This window comes from Urocitellus parryii, chromosome 11 (assembly GCF_045843805.1).
Source record: "Urocitellus parryii isolate mUroPar1 chromosome 11, mUroPar1.hap1, whole genome shotgun sequence".
NCBI lineage: Eukaryota > Metazoa > Chordata > Mammalia > Rodentia > Sciuridae > Urocitellus > Urocitellus parryii.
Window position 1 is genome coordinate 125051065 of NC_135541.1, and position 21719 is coordinate 125072783.

At 47.1% G+C, this 21719-nt stretch overlaps 1 protein-coding gene across 1 annotated transcript; it reads left to right on the forward strand.

Annotated features, from left to right (window-relative positions):
• On the forward strand, positions 1-16716 carry Ankrd35 (ankyrin repeat domain 35). Its single transcript, XM_026380979.2, has 14 exons — positions 1-116; positions 6316-6446; positions 7221-7309; positions 7669-7733; positions 8938-8995; positions 9188-9258; positions 9578-9684; positions 10245-10429; positions 10980-11017; positions 11187-13154; positions 14785-14874; positions 15099-15164; positions 16061-16168; positions 16691-16716. Exons 1-13 carry the CDS (start codon positions 78-80, stop codon positions 16121-16123), a joined length of 2970 nt encoding a protein of 989 aa, XP_026236764.2. The 5' UTR covers positions 1-77; the 3' UTR covers positions 16124-16168; positions 16691-16716.
• Positions 16717-21719: the final 5003 nt, after the last annotated feature.

A 21719-nucleotide genomic window follows, 5' to 3' on the forward strand; every position in this document is an offset into this window, starting at 1 on the left:
CCGAGTCCGGTGGGTTTGGGAACCTGTGGCCCGGCTCTCCACGCGTCCCCGTCCCCTCTGTGGCCCCGGCCCCGGCCATGAAGCGCATCTTCTCCTGCTCCAGTTCACAAGTGGCGGTAGGTGCCCAAAACGTGTGGGAGTATAGGGCTGGGGTCCAAGCCCTGTGTTGACAGTAGTCCTGAATCCCATCTCCATGCTTCATCGCCTTTCCTTATCTCTTTCATGGATCTTTCCAGAGACCCCCAAACCGCAATGCAGCCCACTGGCCTTGCTAACTTAACTTAGTGGAGGTCATTTATAACCTGTCCCCCAGCCTCCATCTTGCCTTGTACCCAAGGTTCTTTTCCTTAGCCTCTTTCTTGTCCTCCTAGCATCTACACCCCCAACTTCTGCAGCCCTGTCCCCTTCCCAAGTTCTACCTCTACTCTGTCTCTCAGTATCAAACCACCCACAAGTATCTGATCCAGTCCCTGCCCAGCCCTTGACTTCATTCAACCACCCTAATTCTTATCCAAGAGTTTCACTGTCCATCCCTTCCGAGTTCTCATGTTCCTGCCCTGCCAGGTGGCCCATCCTTAGTGTTTTCTGTCATCCCAACAAGTTGTGTTTTCCTAGCCCTTCTTCACAGTCTCCTCTCTCCTTGCCTTCATTCCACCCCATGCCACTTCCACTGCCATTTTCTTATTAGCACTACTGAACTTCAAACATCACTCCAAACCTCTTTCCAACTGGTGCTCCCACAACAGCAGCCTCTGTTCCCCCCCTTTTCCCATTTTGCCCAGTGGTCACCCAGTCCCACTTCTCCCTTTTTTGCCTGGACCGCCTTCCGTCCGCTCACTTGTGGGTTAATCTTGCAGTCTAGCCAGCCTGACAGGCACTGCCAGAGGACGCACAGTTGCCTGGCTGCTCCCCAAGGGACTGGGTGAGTTGCCTGCAGAATCCACCCTGGCTGGTTCACTGCAGTGTCTGGATATCAGACTGATTCTTGGGGTCAGTCAAAAGCTTTCTTCCTGATTCTCCCTAGACTCTTCCTTTGTTCTGAACCCTCATCCAGTTGTTTAGGTCTTGTATTCTTCGTTTCTTTTGATTGAATTTGAGGAAAGTGATGTTGAAAGGAGAGAAGGGAGGAGGTTAGGGTGGATCATCATGAGAATCCACAACAGAAGTCATTCTGTGTTCCCCCAGAACAAAGCAGAAGGAAGAAGACTGCAGAAGGTAGTAGCTCAGAAGAGATTGCTAATGATCTCTTACAGAAAGACCCCCTATCTGGGGATGGACTTTCTTGTGGAGGTTGGGGTTATAATTCAGAAGTGAATTAGCCAGCTACTTGGAGTAATATAATAATAGTTACCTTGATTTAGTGATGTCGTTTAAAAGCAAATATGAGAAATGCTCAGTTAGCTTACTCTTTCTGCATGGGCAGACCACAGAATTCTGAAAGAAAGCTATGAGGCAAAAGTAGGAACTTTGTTGAGGCCTGTCCTTGTCCCATTTGCATTTGCTTCTCCACTAAGTTTCCACATACTGATAAACTAGTCAAAAGGTAGTTACCAAAAGAACTGCAGATATAGCTTAGTGGTAGAGTGCTTACTTATGAGAGGCCCTAGATTCAATCTCCAATACAAAAAAAAAAAAAAAAAACAACAAAAAAAAAACAACCCCACAAAAAAAAAAAAAACCATTTGCGATTATAGGCACCAGAAACTGAGGCTATCCAAATTCTGTCTTAACTCACAATGATTTTCTTATTCATGTAGACTCTTCCCTAGATACCAAAGTCCTCAACATTGCCCTTCCCTTTTCTGGTTTGTGGAGTTTGCTGTTTCTTTGGGAATGGGGAAACCCAGCATTCTTCCTGATTCTTCAATCCTTGGGCAGTGTCTCCTTTCCAAGGTGCTAGAATGAGTAATGGTCCAGAACTTGGGATTTAGAACCATTCCTTTTTCCTTCTTGACTCTAGTTCTCCAGAGGTTTGGCTGTGAGAAATGTCTAACCCATTCTAAACTCTTCTTAGTAAAATAAGATCTTGGTACAATGAGATTATAGGAGCTAAATTGGGAAATTTAGAACTATTTAACTGGAAGGAAAACTTTTTCCTTAGACTGGGATTGCAGAAAGCTTTGAAAATAGGTCAGTTTCAGCAGCACGTTATTTCCTCACAAAGCTTCCACGTACTTCCCATAATTTCCTCCACTCCTCTGGGTAGCTAGCCATGCCAGACCTATTTATCAGAGAAATGATGTGACAATCTTCCTGGTCACTCCAAAAGCCTGGCTTTTCCAAGTCTTGCCTGAAGTCTGCCCCTCCCTATCCCAACTTATACAAACCCCTGAATCCAGGGGCAGAGCCCTGTGTTCTTAGTCTGAGGTAAGTTCTGAAAAACCTGTGATCATCTTTAAATTAATTTATATTATCCCCTATATAGGAAGCAAAACAAACAAGCAAAAATCCATCTCCTGTAGTCTCATTTTATTGTAGTCAAATAGAGGGTATCGTACATTTGAGCTTATTCTGCCTAGGTAGGAAGCAGACCAAGAAGTAGAACAGAGAATAACTTTAAACTGCTGATCCTGAATCAGAGTAGAGGAATTTCTATTGCATTTAAATATTGAGAGGCAGGTCCTGATTCCTTACGGGCAGTCTTTCCATTTCCATTCACCTGTTCTGCAGCAGTAGCCACTCTCTTTCTCTTATACTACCTATTGGTGTGCTTCCATCCTGACAGGGTGCTTACAGGTTCACAGCCAGAGATAGGAGAGAGTACAGTGACTCCTACAAAATTTCCCCTAATCTCAGCTACAGAAATAACAAAGCTTTTCCTTGTTATTAGTCTACTGATTAATTTGGTGATTGTTCCCTTGGGGTTGATGATAATCCAGTGTTTCCTTTCCAAGATGCTAAGGTGAGCAATGGACTCATCCTTCTTTTGTCCTTTATTATTCCAGCTCTGCAGGGGTTTAGACATGAAGAATTTCCACCCATTTTAGACTCTTAGTATAATGAGATTTTAGAAAGTGAATTGGAACTAAGGATGTGGTTTAGTGGTAGATTGCTTGCCCAGCACCTATGAGGCAATCCTAGTACCCCCAGAAAAAAAGTCAATTGAGTATATTTAACACTATTTAACTGGAAAGAAAGTATCTACCTTGCTGGAAATACACCTTTATCACTTTTATCACCAGGGACAGTGTCACATGCCTGTAATCTCAGCAACTTGGAAGGCTGAGGCAGGAGGATTCCAAGTTCAAGGCCAGCCTGGAGACCCTTTCTCCAAAAAATAAAAAAATTTTAAAAAACAAAAAAACAAAACCAAAACAAACAAAACCACCTTTACCATCTATATAGCCTGGCTATTCTTTGGCTGATATAAGCAAGATGCCCTCCTCCATTCCCCTAGCTGGAGAATTCTATGTCCAGCAAAGCTAGGAAGGATGAGGATTGGAATTAACTTTTATTGTCAACCTACTATGTGGCAGACACAGCGATAGAAGGTTTATATGTTTTTTTTTTTTTGTTTGACAGTACTGGGGTTTGAACAAAAGGGCAAATTTAGTTACATCCTCGGTCCTTTAATTTTTTTTTTAAATTGTGAGCTGGGGGCAGTTGCACACACCTATAATCCGATGACTCTGGAGGCTGAGTCAGGAGGATCTCAAGTTTGAGTTTAGCCTCAGCAATTTAGCAAGGCTCTAAGCAAACTTAGTGAGATCCTGACTCAAAAAAAAAAAAAAAAAAAAGAAAGAAAAAAAAGATGGGGATGTAGCTTAGAGGTAAAGCCTCCCTGAGTTCAATGTCCCATCCCCAATTTTGTTTTTTAAATTTTGAAACAGGCTAGCATCAAACTTGTGATCCTTTTGCCTCAAGAGTAGCTGTGATTACAGGCGTGTGTCAACGTACCTGGAAAGGTGCTTTATATGTCGTAAATCATCAGAAAACTGAGGTTCAAAGAAGTTCTTATGTGCCTAACATTCACAAAGACAGAAAGTGTTAGAATCAATACAGAGAACTTCAGGGGGAGGTCAGCTGATGGCAGCCCTGTGTGGTGAAGGCATGGACCAGTTCTCTGTTTTCCAGGCTTGTCCTGGTCCCCAGGGGGTACTGGAAAATGTATTCTTACATGAGAGTCTATGTGGAGAAGTCATTTTGCTTATTTTGTCATTGGAGAATTGACCTGTTTGGAGACTCTTCTCCATAAAAGGAATAGCATATGAGGGTGGGTGGCTTGCCTTGGAGCCAGTCTGAGAAATAATTAAACTTCTCTGGAAACAAATGAACCTTTTTCCATAGCTCAGTAGTAGTATGGTCTCGTGGTGAGAATAGGATTGGGCATTAGGTAGTCTGGGTTTTAATCCCAATTTTAGCCCTCTTTTGTGTGATCCTGGAAATTTATCTGACCTCATGGTGCTTTTGATTCTTCTTCTGTCAAAGAGATGAAATGAAAACAAATATCAGCCCTATTTTCCAGGAATATTGAGATACCCCTGGAAATTGAAATATCACTTGAAAGGACCATGAGGAGTTACGAGTGTTGTACAGGAGTATGACCTCTGAATTCATCTACCCTAGAGAGTTTTATGGTTTGCACACCTAAATCTTTCCTGTTGTTGATTAACAATTTGCCCTGGCTATTTAAACAATATTTGAAGATGTGTTATTGGGCTTCTATGGACCTTATTTTTCTTTACCTCCTCCTGTTACCTCTTTCTTGTAGAGGTTGTACCTTATAAAATGCAATATGCTACCAATACTTTCTCACTACTTCCTGTTTTATTTTAAGGATGCCATACATTTATATGGCTCTCTACAGTTTACAAAGAGATTTTATATACTTTACCTTATTTAATACTCACAACATGATGAGGTAGTTATTATTTCCTACATTTTATAGACGAGGAAACAGGTTAGAGGTGTTTAATAGTTTGCTCTAGGTCACGCAGCCAAGAATGTAGCTGAACCAGATCCCAAACAGTCTGGCTGACAAGATATTCATTTGGGACCCTTTATAGCATTTTCATCCCTTCTTCCTTTCCTTTCCTGTTTCTAGACCAAACAAGGCTTTCTGTGCTTTCAGTCCGAGGTGCTTTTACATAGTCTTTCCCTTTCGCTCCCTGTGACACTTCAATGACTGTAATTACTCCTCCACCCGAAAAGCTCGAGCTCAATGGGAGAACAATGCGTGCTCAGGTGTGGCTGCTGCCTGGGACAGCTGCTCCCTGCCGGGGAGCCTGGGAGGGTTCAAAGGGAGGAGGAGGGGAGTCTTCTGCCTCTTCCTCTTGCTGTCTCCTCAAAAATAGCTAAGGCCCTGTTTTTTCCTTTTGGTTATTATTTCCATGGAAGGGAAAGAGACTATCCACAGTGCATAAATAGTTATGTTAGGAAAATAGAAACTCTTGTGATTTCCCTCCCAATTTGGGGGCTTAAAGCCAATGGGTAGAGATAGTATTGTTAGCTTTTTGGACTCCTAGCTGTGATGTGATGCTAGGTGCCTTGATTTACTTCTCTAGCAACTAAGGACAAAATTCAGAATAGCAGGAAGAGGTGAGAGGTAGTGTGCTCCCAGTCATAAGTAGTCAAGTGGGTGCAGTTTTCTTCACCAAGACCTAGAGACCAAAAAGGAAAGGAGTCGTCGCTAGCATTGCTCTGAGGCTAGGCACCTAACAACAATAATCATAGTGATTCTTACAGGTGTGGTGGGGCACACCTGTAATCCCAACTACTCTGGAGGCTGAGGCAGGTGGTGCAAGTTCAAAGCCAGCCTAAGCAACTTAGAGAGACCTTGGCTCAAAAAAAAAAAAAAAAAAAAAAAAAGGATTGGGGATATAGTTCAATGGTACAGATCCCTGGGTTCAATCCCAAGTACAGAAATAAAATAATTGGGGGAAAAAAGCTAAGAAGACACTTGAAATACAATATGTTCAGCACTCACAGATAATTTTTTTTTACTTTTCAGTTTTTGGTGGACACAACATCCTTATTTTTATGTGGTGCTGAGGAACGAACCCAGCACCCCGCACATGCCAGGCCAGTGCGTTACCACTTGAGCCACATCCCCAGCCCCACAGATAATTTTTAATTCAGTCAGTGGTCCAGTGACCTCTAGGTTCAGGGCTGGCAGTACTGCCAATACTTATTGGTAGCATATGAGTTGGTTAGTATTTAGTTGGCCCACCTAAGAACCAAATGGTCTAGGCTGAATGAGTTGTGAAACAGTGAAAGGACTGTGGAGATTTTTCTTTTGCCTTGGTTGGCATAAAACTATCTTTTTCCACACCATCCCCATCCTCCATGTTCACACAATTTGTGGTTTTGGGCCAGGTGGAGAGATGGAACCGTCGTGATCAGAAACTGCTGGAGGCGGTACAGAGAGGGGATGTGGGACGCGTGGCTGCCCTGGCCTCCAAGAAGTCTGCCCGACCCACCAAGCTAAACTCAAACGGCCAGTCCCCGTAAGTAAGTCCTCTTGATCCCACCCCTAGTACATGGTTCCTTTTGAAAGCCCCAAACTCTAATATGATGTAGGACCAGGAAATGCCTACAACTTCAAAGCCCTTTTTGTGGTCATAATTAGTAAGCATATCAATAAACCTTTGGTATCAAATGCAGCACAAAGAGAGGGAAGAAGATATTACTCCTGAGCTCCATCCACCTCACAACCCACAGTGACAACACTGACTTGAGAAGGATACGAAGCTCATTAAACAAACAGAAAACTAATATGCTAAATAGGTAGTTTCTTCATTGCACAAGTAGGAGGGTGTGTATCCTTGGGAAATTAGGAATGAAGTGGTAGCCATGGGAGTCACAGGACCCGAGGGAGTGATTAGAATAAGGGAAATATCACCCCTTGTTGCTGCCCCAAATGGCTTCAAATGTCCAGCCTTCTGCTCTGCTCTGGCAGATTCTTTCTGTAACGCTTTGATTTCCACTAAGAGTTCTGTGCTCAGAGAGGCCTGTCACTATGTGTCCCCTGCATACCCCTGCAATAGCTTGAGATTCCTTGAGACCTATAGTTCTTAGTTCCAGCTTTGCCTCTAGCTTCCTGATTTTATGACTAAAGCCATATGGCCTTGTCTTTCTCAAGAAGTCAGGCTGGGGAGCTTCCCTCTCTGCTTTTGGAATTGACTTTGAGGTAGGAAGTATAGCAAGCAGTGTTTGTTAAGATTCTCCCCCTCTTCACTCCTGGTCCTTTCATCCTTGTGCCTTTGGCTTTGATTCTGCAGGTTTCATCTGGCAGCCTCCAAAGGACTGACAGAGTGTCTGACTATACTTCTTGCAAATGGGGCTAACATCAACAGCAAGAACGAGGATGGTGAGTTAGAGGGAGCACGGGACCATACTGCTGGCTTGTCCCTTTTATAGCAGCAGTGGGGGCCATTGCTGGTCCCTGCTGGAGGTTCCAACTGTAGACCCTTGCTTCTCTTCTCAGTGAGCCTTAGCCAGTATCCCTCCAGGCATCTCCCTCCCTGAAGCTGAGCACACCTCACCCCCATTCTCGCCCTCATCATAGGTACAGAGTGCTTGGGGAACAGGAATTTCTGGCCCCATGTGGCTGAGAGCTTCTCTCTCTAATCTCCCTCTGATTATCTGTGCGTCCCTTCCTTCCCTCCCTATGAGTCATCTGCATGTATGGGGCCACCCACCTTCTTCTCTCCCTCTTTCTTTTTCCAGGAAGCACTGCCCTGCATTTGGCCACCATCTCTTGCCAGCCACAGTGTGTCAAGGTCCTGCTTCGGGTAAGAGCCATGTCTTAATATGACTCCTATGAAGGGAAGAGATGGACCCAGAGCCTCCTAACTTTGTTTTGTAGTTACAAGAAATGGTTAGCTAAACTGACCTCCCTCAGCCCCAGGACGAGAACTGATAATCACTTATCCACAGACTTTTATTTAATAGATACCAGCTTGATACTTCCCTTGAGGTGGTGCAAGTTCAAAGCCAGCCTAGACTGCAGAAACTAATTGCTACAATGACAGGCAGGTGGAAGGAGGGCAGTCATGTTCAAATTAAGCCAAGGTCCTACTGTCTGTGTTTGAGGAGTTTATGATCCAGTTGTATAAAGAGAGATACACATGTGAAATGACATGCAGACAATTTATAAGTGAGTCCCCAAAGTACAAAAGGCTCAACCATTGAGCATATGGCTGCTTTGCTTTTGTTCTTCTTAACTTGTTCCAAATCTCACAGATATGATCCTTAAGTACCATCCATGAATATGAATTTGGGTGTCATTTTCCCTAGCATGTTTATTACCTAGCATCTAATTTTTCTTAGGCTTGGTATTCAGGAACTAGGTTTAAAATCCAAGGAATCTGCAAGGAATATACTGGGCTTGCCAGGCATGGTGATGCTCACCTGTAGTATCAGCAATTCAGGAGGCTGAGGCAGGAGGATTGCAAGTGTGAGGCCAGCTTCTGCATCTTACTGAGACCATGTATCAAAATAAAATAAAAAGGGCTGGGGATGTAGATAAGTGGTAGAGCACCCTTGGGTTAAATCCCCAGCACTGCCGAAATAAATAAATAAGTAAATAAATGACTGGGGGTGTATAGCTTAATGGTAGAGCACTTCTGAGTTTGAGCTCCAGTACCCCCCTGCCACAAACACACAAAAGGAATAGACTTGCCAAACGTATATATAATACCAATGACGGGGGGGGGGGGGCTAAGGCAGGAGAATCATAAGTTCAAAGCCAGCCTTAGCATCTTAGCAAGGCCCTATCTCAAAATAAAAAAGAAAAAGGGCTGAGGATGTGGCTCAGTGGTTATGTGTCCCTGGGTTCAATTCCTGGTATATAAAAAAAAAAAAAAAAGAATACACTGAGCTTGACTAATAGTTGCCTTCCCCATATTAAGATAGAAGTTGGTGGCCCAGTAGAGGGTGTGGGATGAGGATGTTAACACCAAGCTCCATGCTGCTTCCCTTTGTGGCTATTTGCAGCATGGTGCTAATGAAGATGCTGTGGATGCAGAAAACCGTAGTCCCTTACACTGGGCAGGTGTGTGCTGGGGAACTGGTGGGAACAGGGTTGCAGGAACTGTAGGGCGGGAAAGGGGAGGAGAGGATGACATTTGGTGGGAAGGGCAGCCAGGGCCAACTGCTGGAATGGTTGGAGGGAAAGTAGGGTGATGTTCTATGTAGATGTCCTTCATATTTCACCTTAACCCAATCATCCTTCCACCTTCCGCAGCCTCCTCTGGCTGTGCCTCAAGTGTGCTTCTGCTGTGTGACCATGAAGCCTTCCTGGATGTGTTGGATAATGTAAGTATCAGATGGCAGGTGGGTAATGTTCTGCCTGGGAGACTGCTTTTCTTTCTGAGCTGGATTGGTTACATTCCATGACCCATATTGTACACTACTACTCTGCTACATTCTTTCTCCTTCTATTTCTCCTCCTCTTCCTCACAGAGAAGTTAAAGCCTTATCTTCTGGAGGGCTTCTAACTCTTTGAAAGTGGGTATTTAGCCCTGAGACCTGGACTTTTTCCTGAAGGGGTGGGAGAGAGGGCCATTGGGAGGATTGTGTGGAGCCCATGACTCTTCCTCGTTCCTTATAAACCCCCTTCCCACCATCTGTGCAGGATGGACGTACACCCCTGATGATTGCATCACTGGGTGGTCACGCAGCCATCTGCTCGCAGCTGCTACAGAGAGGTGCCCGAGTTAATGTCACAGACAAGGATGACAAGTGAGCCTTCCCCAGCTTCTCATGCCAATTTCTAGACCCTGAATCTAGAAAGGAGTCAATGGGCATAGTGTGTGTGAGTAGGTGTGCGTGTGTCCATCTGTGTTGTAGAAGAAGAGGGCAGTGTGCTCTCTGTCTTTGGGAATCTCCTTTCCTAGTGATGGTTTAGAAGAGCTCTGCCTGCTTCCATGACCGTCTTCCTCCCATAAATGATCCCAGAACTGGAATGGATGCCTCTGGAGCTATTGGTTTAATGTACTGCTTCTCAAGCTATCTTCTGAAAAATGTGATCCTTTTTTCCAATAAAAATTTTATCCAGAACCTTTATACTATATAAAACAGCTAAAAATGGAGCCCTTTGAGTTGACCCCTTGCTTTCTGATGCTGTAGCTCCTAGAAATGACATTTTAAAAGTTCTGACCTTACCTAATGCTTCGTCATTGGCTAAGGTTGGTATCTTGTTCTTACCTGACTGATAGCTCACCCTGGGAGTGGGATTTCTGGAACCAGGACTCCTGGATTCCACAGAGAAAGCCTATGCTCAGATTCCTCTTCCCCTACAGATCTGCTCTGATCCTGGCCTGTGAGAAGGGCAGTGCTGAGGTGGCTGAACTGCTCCTGAGCCATGGAGCAGATGCAGGGGCAGTGGACAGAACGGGGCATGATGCTCTGCATTATGCTCTGCACACTCAGGACAAGGCACTGTGGGGGCTGCTGCGGCAGGCCTGGCAGCGGCGCCAGCAGGGAGGTAAAAGCCCTTTTGTGATTTCAAGATTCTGCTCAATAGCCAAAGAGTCAAAGAAATTTCTTGGTATCTTATTTGTTCCCATGGAAGTAATCCATCTGAAAAACAAATTGCCACTTTGAGAGTTTACTTATTTATTGCTACTACTGTGAGATAACCCCATGTTCCTAAAAGCACAGTCATGAATTCCTTAATGCAGGAATTGTACATTCATTGGTATGATTTGCTGATCAATATCCCTCTTTCCTACTAGACTGTCAACCCTTCTATTTTCCTCATCATTGAGGTCCTACTGCCTATAACAGTTCCTGGCAGAGTGGTCAATAAATAAATGAGTGAACAAAATGAAGGAGTGGCTCTATCTCTGGGATCAGAAACTAAAGTTACTGATAGTTAGGGACCTGATGAACAAGGTAGCTCCTGGCACTGGGAAGACCTGTGCTAAGGGTCATCACACTGCAGGGCCGCTCATTTCAGAGAAAGTCTGAGATATGTGCAGGATGGAAGCCTACAGCTCTCTTCTCTCTCATTTGCCCCATGTCTTTTCTTATAGGTCAGGGGCTGGTTCTACACCCAGATCTTGCCTCCCAGGTAAGACCCTACATGTCTTCCCTTTGGCTTCTGACCCACCCCAGGTCATCCCACTGGGACCCTCCCCTAAATGTCCTTGGGCATCAAGACAAGATGTTCTAGGAGAAGAGAGCCCTCCTGGGGCTGGTGAGCTGCTGGGCTTCACTTCACTGTTCTATTTTTGATCTAGGCCTCTCCATCTGAGACCCAGGTGGGTTCTCCACCTAAGAGCTCATGGAGAGCAGAGTCTGAGGAGGAACAGGAGGAAGAGGAGGATGAAGACCCGTGCTTAGAAGAATGGATATGGAAATATGAAGAGGAGCGGAGGAAAGTTTCTCAGTTGGAGCAGGAGCTGGTGAGAAAGACAGAAGAGTGTAAGGCTCAAGAAGCAGCCTACTTGGGCCTGGAGAACCAGATTAGAGAGCAGGTGCAGGAGTTAGGTTTCCTCTCCCAAGAGCTTGGAGTTTCAGGAGGACAGAGCGCTACTCTCTGGCCCGGGGATGGTATGGAGCAGGGCCGTCCCCTGGACTTGCTGACTGAGTGTATACAAGAGTTAAAGCAGCAGCAGGCAGCAGCCACAGCAAACCCATTAGCTCCCAAAAGGATTCAAGAGTCAACCCCAGAAGAGATCCAGAATGAAGTCCGTGGAAGGTCTCAACCAGAACAGGGGTCAGCCCAGAGCCCAATGTCTGAGGTCATTGGGAAAGCCACAGGACAGCAACTGACCACCAGTCAGGGACAGATCCTTGGCCCTGATCACACTAACCAGCTGTGTGCTGGCCAGAGAGAGAGACTCCAGGCCCCAGGCGTTGAACCAGTGGGTACTGCAGCCATGAACCAACTCCTGCTCCAACTAAGGGAGGAGCTCGCTGCAGTGTGGCGAGAAAAGGACGCAGCCCGAGGGGCTTTGTCAAGGCCCATTCTGGAGGGAGCCCTGGGAACTCCCCGCGCTGAGGCTGCAGCAGCTGCTTGGGAGAAAATGGAGGCGCGGCTGGAGAGGGTGCTGGTCAGGCTGGACCGAGCCAAGGCGGGACTAGAGGTGAGACCTGAGGCCCCTGCCCAGGAGGACAGAACGGGTGTCCCCAAGGCAGACCCAGCGTGCATCACAGAGCACCCCGAGGAGACGAAGGCTCCCGGGGCCGGCAGAGAGCCTCTGGGGGACTCTGGAGGAGAGCAGGCCCCAGGAGGCGGCCTGGCAAAGGCGCAGCTGGAGAAGGAGGTGTCGGCCCTGAGACTGAGCAACAGCAGCCTGCTGGAGGAGCTGGGGGAGCTGGGACGCGAGCGGCAGCGCCTGCAGGGCGAGCTGCAGTCCCTGAGTCAGCGGCTGCAGCGGGAGTTTGTACCTAAGCCCGAGGCGCAGGTCCAGCTGCAGCAGTTGCGGCGGAGTGTAGGGCTGCTGATGGATGAACTGGCCATGGAGAAGGAGGCCACGGAGAAGCTGCGCAAGCACCTGGCCTCCCAGAGAAGCGGCCTCCGGGGTCTGTGGGACTGCCTGCCCCCGGACCTGGTGGGCAAGGGGAGTGCCCGGAGCAGAGCCTCGGAGCCCCTGGAGGAGCTGCAGGTCTGCGTCGGCACCCTGGCGGAGAGGCACCGCCAGGCCCAGCACAAGCTGGCTCGGCTGGAGGCAGAAAACCAGCAGTTGCGGGGATCCCTGACCCCCAGTAGAGAGCTGGGCGCCCTCTCCCAGGTCCCCGTATCCCCCCAAGTGGCCGCTCTGGAGCAGGATTTGGGGAAGTTGGAGGAGGAACTAAGGGCGGTTCAGGCCACGATGAGCGGGAAGAGCCAGGAGATAGGGAAGCTGAAGCAGCTGCTGTACCAAGCCACGGAGGAGGTGGCTGAGCTGCGGGCCCGGGAGGCGGCCAGCCTGAGGCAGCACGAGAAGACTCGGGGTTCGCTGGTGGCCCAGGCCCAGGCTTGGGGCCAGGAGCTGAAGGCTGTCCTGGAGAAGTATAACACAGCCTGCCGCGAGATGGGTCGCCTGCGCGAGGCCTCGGCGGAGGAACGTCGCCGGAGCCAGGACCTGGCGGCCCGGGCCTCTGAGCAGGAGGGCCAGGCCAGCGAGGCGCGCGCGCGTGCAGAGCAGCTGGAGGAAACAGTTGAGCAGCTGAAAGAGAAGGTGGAGCATCTCACTGGGGCTTGCCGGGACAAGGAGGCCAAGGTGAGCAGGGGGCACCAGAGTGCGTCGGGGAAAGTTTCCGTGAGTCCCGGGTTTTGCTAATCTGAATCCAGATTAAGCCTTTGGTCAGATTGAAGCCCCAACATAGCACTGATCCTTTGCATGGTCCACATTATGCTTTCCCGGGACTAAGGGGGTTGGAGTTGAAATTGGAGGTGAGGAAAGGTAGATACAAAGACAGAAGTGGGTTAGTACTCAAATTTAGGACTCAGGGTTCTGAAACACTGTGCTCAGGGGATCTCGTGTGCATTGTCTCGGATTATTTGCATTTTGATTTAAATGGTGTATTGATTTAGGATTATTTGCATTTTGACTTAAATGGTGTATTGACTTGGGAAGAAGCCTTATAGTTTAATGGCTTGCTGAGGTTTTCCTCAGCTTTGTTCTTCCCTCCCACTTCAAAATGGTTTCACAAATTGGGTTGCGGTGGCACATTCCTGTAATCCCAGCGACCTGGGAGGCTGAGTACGGAGGATTGCAAGCCCCCCCCCCCCAGCACCAATTTAGTGAGACTCTGTTTCAAAATAAACAATGAAAAGGACTGGGGAGGGCCGGGGTTGTACTTAGTGTAAAGCTCTTGCCTACCATGTGAGAGGCACTGGGTTTGATTCTCAGCACCACATATAAAGGTCCATTGACAACTAAAAAAAAAAAAAAAAAAGGACTGGGGAACCAGGCACGATGGATGCCTGTAATCCCAATGGCTGGGAGGCTGAGAATGGAGGATCTGGAGTTCAAAGCCAGCCTCAGCAAAAACAAGGCCTAAGCAACTCAGTGAGACCCTGACTCTAAATAAAATACAAAATAGGGCTGGGGACATGGTTCAATGGTAGTTAAGACTCTCTAGACTGAGATTGTCTGGATTGAATTTCAGTTTCAAAACTCAGGCTGGGGTTGTAGATCGGTGGTAGAGCACTTGCCTAGCATGAACAAGGCCGCGAGTTCAACCCCTAGAACAGCAAACAAACAAAAAACTCTCCTTATAGTTGTCTGATCGTAGACAGATTATTTAACATCTCTAAGCCCCAGTGTTCTCCTCTACCAAATGAGCTTCATAACAGTGTAATTGTGAGGAGTACATTAAATAAAGTATTTATCTAAAATGCTCAGAATGATTTTTGGCACATGGTAAGTACTCAATAAAGAGTGGTTATTACTATTCCTACTATCACCATGCCTATTACTGCTGGTTACTATTAACTGCATTTGTGTCTCTACCTCCTGAGACACAAAGGACTCATCTTCACTTTCATCAAGTGTCAATAGCCAAAGTGGGTTAGGATCCAGTACTGAGTTAAGAACATGAACTATGGAATCAAAGAGATATTGATGCGAATCATGATTTTATCACTTATTAGCTGTATGATTTTGACAAACTACTAAACTCAACCTCCTTATCTACAAAATGTAGATAATAATATTTACCTCTGAAGTATTATTCTTTTCAGAAGAAAGGTTGTATTGGGTATAAATGAGACAATGTGTGTAAAAGTATCTGACACATATTAAATATCCAATAAAAGGAGGTGATCTTTTCCTCGGTGGGATTTGGGGTAGGAGGAGAGGAATGAATTGGTCCTTACTGGTTCCCTATCTTTCCTTTTGGCCTCAGATCAAGGAGTTGTTGAAGAAGTTGGAGCAGCGTTCAGAGGAGGTTCTTGCAGTTCGGGGTGAAAATACTCGCCTTGTCTTACAGTTGCAGGTATGTTTTGACCCTCAGGAAAATGGATATTGCTGGAGAAGAGGGTGGACAGTGGAAGTGATGGGTATATGGGAGACAGATTCTAAGAGCTGCAGAGGCCTAGCCAGGCAGTGGTCCAGACTGAGCTAACCTAGTAAAGGGGATCGTTTTCCTTTATTGTTCCTTAGGCTTGGGTGAGTGTTGAGAGGGTGGGCACATGACTTCCCATTGATACTCATTTCCAGGATTCCCAGAAAAACCATGAAGAGGTCATCTCCACCTACAGGAATCATCTGCTGAATGCTGCTCGGGTGAGCATGGTAGAGTTTTGAGGGAGGCAGACACAAAGCTGGTAGGGAATGTTGCATTTGAGGTCTCTTCTGGTTCCTGTACAGTTTTGCTGTTTCTCAGAGAGCTGGATCCATTGCCAGATCTCTGGATCTCATTAGGCAGATCAATAAAGGTTGTTTGTGGGGCTGGGATTGTGGCTCAGTGGTAGAGTGCTTGCCTGGCATGTGTGAGGCTCTGGGTTGGACCCTCAGCACCATATAAAAATCAATAAATAAGATAAAGGTATTGTGTCCATGTACAACTAATTTTTTTTAAAAAAGAGATTGTTCATGAATGTGAAAGGAAAAGAGAAATTTGTGTCTCATTTTTTTAAAAAAAGTTTTTAAACAGATATAACATTTTTTATACCTTTCTTTTATTTACCCATTTTTCTGTGGTGCTGAGGATCAAACCCAGTGCCTACCTCTGAGTGATCTACCTCTGAGCCACGACCCCAGCCCCTGCAACCCCTTTTCAATTGCCTGATCCATTGTAGAGCCTTTTCCTGTCCCTGATACCCCTATTCAGTTTCCTCCTGAGGCTACTTAACCCTAATTAAGTAAGAAAAGCTAGGTGGCTTGTTCCTTTATGAGGAATAATAACTATGAAGAGTGGAACATTGTAGAATGTGTAGCAGGTGCCTTGCTTCACATTCATAGTTGTAACCCTCACAGCAATCCTGAAAATAGACATCAGTATCTTCCCACGAAGGCAGGAGACAACCATGGAAAAGTTGACTACTTTAAAAGATAAAGTTATAAGTGAAGATAACCAGTAAATGGCATTCCACTGTCCACAAATTCCACAGAACACCTCCTTTACCTGTGTCTCTGATGTCTGTTCTCCATCTCCATTGTGTCTTTCCTGCTGCCTACAGGGCTACATGGAACAGGATGTGTACACTATCCTACTTCGAATCATCAGCATACAGGAGGAGTGAGGCAGCCTTGTTATGTGCCCTCAGAGAGAATGGGATTTCTTTGTTGTGAGTTGTGGATTGAGGATGAAGAGGGATGTAGCTTGGGAAAAATGAACTGGGAAAGGAGGCTTATGGAAAGGAATTGGTGAGTCTCCTTTTACCCCTGTGGTGACTGACACTGCAGAGTTCTATGAAGCATAGAGCATGTGAGTTAAGGTCACTTGAGGGAGACAGTGTGGGAAATCACTGGATGGAGACAGGAATCTGAGCAGGTGGAGTGTGGGGCAGACTTATGAAATGGAGATGGAAAAGAGAACTTGGGTGATTCTCCTAAGGTCTGGGGTATGGAGATGCCAGTGAAGGACCGAAAGTGGAATAGTGGTGTCAAGTTTAGGGCAGGACTCTACAAATTCCAGAATTTCTCCTTCATTCAAAGAGCAGTTATTCCCTTATCATCTCCCCACCTCTATGAAGGTGACCTTCTCCTTCAGCCAGAAAGATAAGGGTTCCCTTTAGCATGTTGACATGGGGAGGAGGAGACGAGGACATGGAGGTGTGTGTATTTCATTCTTGAATTTCTTCTTTCAGGGAATAAGAGCATCCTTGGTTTACAGAGACTCCATCAAGCTGTGGTGGGTGGGGGGGTTGGCCATTAGGAGTGGTGCAGGTGGGGCTTCTCCTGACGTATGGACCCCCAGACCTGAAAATATGGATCCTGGAATCAGCAAGGATGAAACAAGAGGTGTGGGTGGAAACCAGGGGTATCTATGGAAAATAAAGCAGGAGGCGGGATGACGCTGGGTGTCATTGTTTTTTATCTGTCTAAAGGGGTGGGGGATGAAATCTTGTTCATTCCTCTGTCCTTTAAAAACAAGTTTTAAAAGCAGACTTTATATTTAGAGCATTTTTAGGTTCATGGCAAAACTGAGCAGAATGTACAGAGATTTCCTATATGTACCCTGTCCCACATGTATATAGAGTCTATGTACATGGTCAATATCCCTTACTAGAGTGGCATATTTGTTATAAGTAATGAGCCTACATTGACACATTATAAGCCAGAATCCATCAGGGGTAATACATTAGAATTCAATTTTGGTGTCGCATATATTATGGGTTTAGACAAATTTGTAATGGCATGTGTCCACTATTTATGTAATAGTTTATAGTAGTTTGTTTTGATGTGTGTGTGTGTGTGTGTGTGTGTGTGTGTGTAAGTGAACTACTGAGGGCTTAACCAGGGTACTCTACCACAGAGCTATACCCCAGGCCTTTTTTTGTTTTTGAACCAGGGATTGAATCAGGGCTCTCAACCACTGAGCCATATCTCTAGCCCACCCCCCACCCTGCCTTTTTTTACTTTTAGAAACAGGGTCTCACTGAGTTCTTGGGGCCTTGCCAGATTGTTGAGACCAGCTTTGAACTTGCAATCTTCCTGCCTCCCAAGACACTGTGATTACAGGTGTGTGCCACCATGCCCAGCAAGACCTTTTTGATTTTTGAGATTCATTAAGGTGCCATGATTGGCCTTGAATTTGTAACACCTCCTGCCTTAGCCTCTTGAGTAGCTGAGATTACAGACCTGCACCACTGTGCCCTGCTTAATCCACATTTTTTTTTTTTTAAAGAGAGAGTGAGAGAGAATTTTTTAATATTTATTTATTTATTTTTTTAGTTTTCGGCGGACACAAATCTTTGTTTGTATGTGGTGCTGAGGATCGAACCCGGGCCGCACACATGCCAGGCGAGCGTGCTACCACTTGAGCCACATCCCCAGCCCCAATCCACAGTCTTTTTTAAAAAAAGAGAGGTCAAGAGAACTGTATTTTCTTTTAAGATGTTCAATTTAAAATATCCTATCATGTATTAAACAATGTATCTAGGTTTGATACATATGGCCTCAAGTGATCACTCTTCTTTGTCCCAGGCAGCTTCTTTTTGGTTCTGTTCTGGGATTGAAAGACTATCTCTCAGCCACTTCCCCCAGTATCCACTCCTTCCTTCCCCTCCTCCAGCCAGGCTGCTAGGTGAGATTGAGTTCTTGCAAAATTTGGAATCCTGGTTTGGTGGCTAACACCAGGATCCCTCCCCATTCCATCTCTCAAGCCCGCCCTCTGCTGGGTTACCCTGGGTCAGACAGCAGCGGTTTGGCAGTAAAGACACTGGACTGAGGGAAGAGTGGGGAGAGGCGTTTCTGTGGCAACGGGAGGGGGGGGCTACACAAGGGCTGCAGAGACTGGCTGAGGGGGGAAAACATCTGAAATGTGTAGATCAGATCCTAGAGAAGGCGCAGATCAGTTTTAGAGTTTATGTGAATGAGCATAGGATTGCTTTAAGGCAGAGGGAGAATGGAAAGAGGAGGGACTGATGGAGATGTAGGGAGAAGGGGTGCAGCTGCCCAAGGAGGAGCATCAAAAGAGCCGGAGTCATTTAAGGGGAACAGAGCTTCTCTTTTCCTTCCTTCTCTTAGAGTTACCAAAGTGTATCAAAGAACTGTTAAGTCCTCATTATATATGGGGTCTCTGGGTGGGAAGAATGAAGAAACTGCAGAGAGAAGGATCCAGAGAGTGGGAGAGCATTTGGCTAAGTTCAGTATGAGTCAGGAAACAGCTCTGGTAATGGAAGCCAGGTCTTTGGCTCCCTCCAGGGCTTCTGGAAGCTTATCCCAGAATGGCTGGGCTACAGAAGTGGTGAGTGATATTGTTAACAGGAGTGGAACCCTCCCCAGTCCCTGGTTTTCTGAAATAGTCTCCTTCTATACAATCCTATGAAGTGTTATTCCCACCTCCAAACCCTGAAGTTTTCCTTGATTTCATAAATCAACCTTTTTTCCCCCAAAGTAACTATAACCCTAATGTCCCTTCCTGTTTAATAAGACTTTAGTAGGGACTTATGATTCTCCCTTCCACTCCCCTCCTTCTCCCTGCTTTAGATAGGAGTGTGTGGGTGAGAGTAGGTGGAGCCTGGTGGGCCACCAAACCAGGATGAGGTGCAGACTATGTTTTTGAATGTTCTTAATCTGGAACTTGGTCTTGATTGGCAGTTTCCCTCCCATTAATTTATAAAACAGATATCCAAGGCGTCTCCTATATGCTCAGTCCTGGGGACAGAGAATGAACAGCACATAAATGGGTTTTGTCTTAATAGAGCTTGCACGGAGGATGAGGTTCAGGTCCCCAGTTTTGTGTTGTCCTGTAGGATGGCTAGAATTTATAACCTCAGATTAACGTGTGTGTATGTGTGTGGGGCTAGGGATTGAAACTAGGGCATGCTAAGGACAAATACGACCACTGAGCTACACTCCTGTCTCCAACCTCAAATTATTTTTAAAGGAGATTCTTCCTTTATGAAATCACTAAGAATCAAGGTGAGGCTAACTTTCTTTTAAATTTTTACAGCTTTATTGGGGTATAATTGACATACATAAGTTCCGTGTATTTAAAGTATACAATTTGACATGTTGTTTTATATGTGTGTGTGTGCGTCCCACAAAATTACCATACAACCAAAATAATGAAGATAACCATTGCTCAAAAATCCCCCCCCCTTTTGGTTACCAGGGATTAAACTCAGGAGCACTCAACTACTGAGTCACATCCCCAGCCCTATTTTGTATTTTATTTAGAGACAGGGTCTCACTGAGTACTTAGCGCTTCACTTTTTTTTTTGCTGAGGCTTTGAACTCACAATCCTCCTGCTTCAGCCTCCAGAGTCGCTGGGATTAAGAGGGAGAGCTACCTCACCTGGCCCCATTCCTTTTTTAATCTTCCCTTCTCTCCACCCCACAATACTGAAAATTCTAGAAAACACTAATCCATAGTAACTTGAGTTTAGAGGACTGAACAGAACAACAAAAAATGAACTTGGGGCTGAAGAAGGCTCAGATGTTGCAGGAAACAATTGGGATTTAGAACCAAATACTTAGCCAAAGTTTAACTTGAGGGGCCCACCAGTTCAAGCAGCAGTACAGGGAAGGAAAGACCCGAGTGTCAGGAGAGAGTGGCTCTTCCCTAGGAACACCACCAAGTAGCTGGGCAGGGTCCACTTGACAGGTAATTAGGAATATTGCTAAGCTAGCACCTTCAGTCTTATGGCTTGGGTTGGAGTACATGGGAATGATTACATTGAAAGCATAGGCTAAATGAGGGGATTATTTCTAATATTTATTAAAGCTTTTTTATTTGTAAGGCCAATTATAGACATGTCTTTGCTAATACTTGAGTTTTTCTTGCAAGGTACATATTTATAGCCTCACACCTAATAATCCCTAACCAACACTCAAGTATTTATAGCCCCCCCTTTGAAAGTAATTATTGAAAAAATAACATTATTCCTTAGGCCCCAGACAACTATAAAATGCTGCAAGTTTTTCCAGACTGAAGTATGGATACACTGCCCTAAGGTCGTTATCTCCATGGATATAGAAACGGATTTACTCTGCAATAGCGAGTAATAATGGGTTTAGGGCCTCTGGAGGATCCAAGGCTCTGGAGGAAGGCGTAGAGGCAGTTCTGAGAGGGCCAGAAAGATTACTTTTGTAAGAAAATCTTTCCTATGTTCATTTTCGCTGCACCAAAGGTGTGGGATACATTTGGCTTTGGGGCAGTGGATGGAGGTCCACAGTAGAGCTAAGGGTTGGGTCTTCCCCTCGGGAGAAAGGGGTCTCAATCCAAGAAGGAACCTCTTGGCACCCCAGGGTCTCGGCCCGCCCCTAACCTGCGCAGCACTGCGAGGGGTCGCGGAGGAGGTGGGAACGCAGAGGTGCCATGACCGCGTCCCGCCGGAGGCCCCCGCACCAGGAATTCGGTGCCCCGCGCCCCGCTCGGACGCCTCCCCTCCCTCCTGCGGCTCCGCCCCCTCCCCTGGCCGCAGTCCGGCGGGCTAACCCTGGAGGGGGCGGCCCCAGCCGGGAGCTGGGCCGGGCCGAGCTGCGGTGCCGCGTCCGGCGGCCGTCCGTCTCCAGCCGCGGAGCCCGTCGGAGGGCTGCCGAGCCCCTTTCCCGACACCAGGCACCCTCGGGCCTCCCGAGCCCCGCCTCGCTCCCGCAACGGCGCTGGTGAGTCTCGCTCCCCGCACCAAACTTTTCCGCTGCCGAGTTGGAGCACGCTCCGGGTCGTCGCTGGTGTGCTGGGGGGACGGAGGCGAGGCGAAGGACGGGGACAGCCTCTAACTGCCCACGACTCCCCAAAGTGGGCCGCGTCGCCCGTTTCGCGCGCTGGCAGGACCTTGATTCTGGAGTCGGACTCTAGGGACGGAGAGCGAGGACCTTCGCGCCCACCGCGCTGCCCTCCCCGCGGCTCTGCGCCCCGCGGTTCCCAGACCTTCCTGCATCCTTCCAGTGCCCGTGGCTCCCCGGATGCTCGTTCCCCCCAGCTCGGGCGTGGCAGAGCCCTCCCCTGGCACTTCGGCCGCCTCCTCGGGTACCCTCGAGGACCCCGCGGTCGTGGCGCAGGGCACTCCCTCCCGCTCTACGGCGGTGCCCAGCGGCCGAAGACGTGCGGGGGCCGGGGCGCTGCGGAAGGAGGGGCCGCGCCGGGCTCGTCCGAAGCCGGGCGGGCGGGGCTGGGAAGGGGAGGTGTAGGGGCCGGACGGGGCGGAGCGGGCGGCAGTTGCGGCC

Coding starts and splice junctions, on each gene's coding strand:
- Ankrd35 (XM_026380979.2), top strand. CDS start 78: ATGAAGCGCATCTTCTCCTGCTCCAGTTCACAAGTGGCG. Junction 8,996..9,187: donor TAGTCCCTTACACTGGGCAG/GTGTGTGCTGGG, acceptor CACCTTCCGCAG/CCTCCTCTGGCTGTGCCTCA. Junction 11,018..11,186: donor ACCCAGATCTTGCCTCCCAG/GTAAGACCCTAC, acceptor TTTTTGATCTAG/GCCTCTCCATCTGAGACCCA.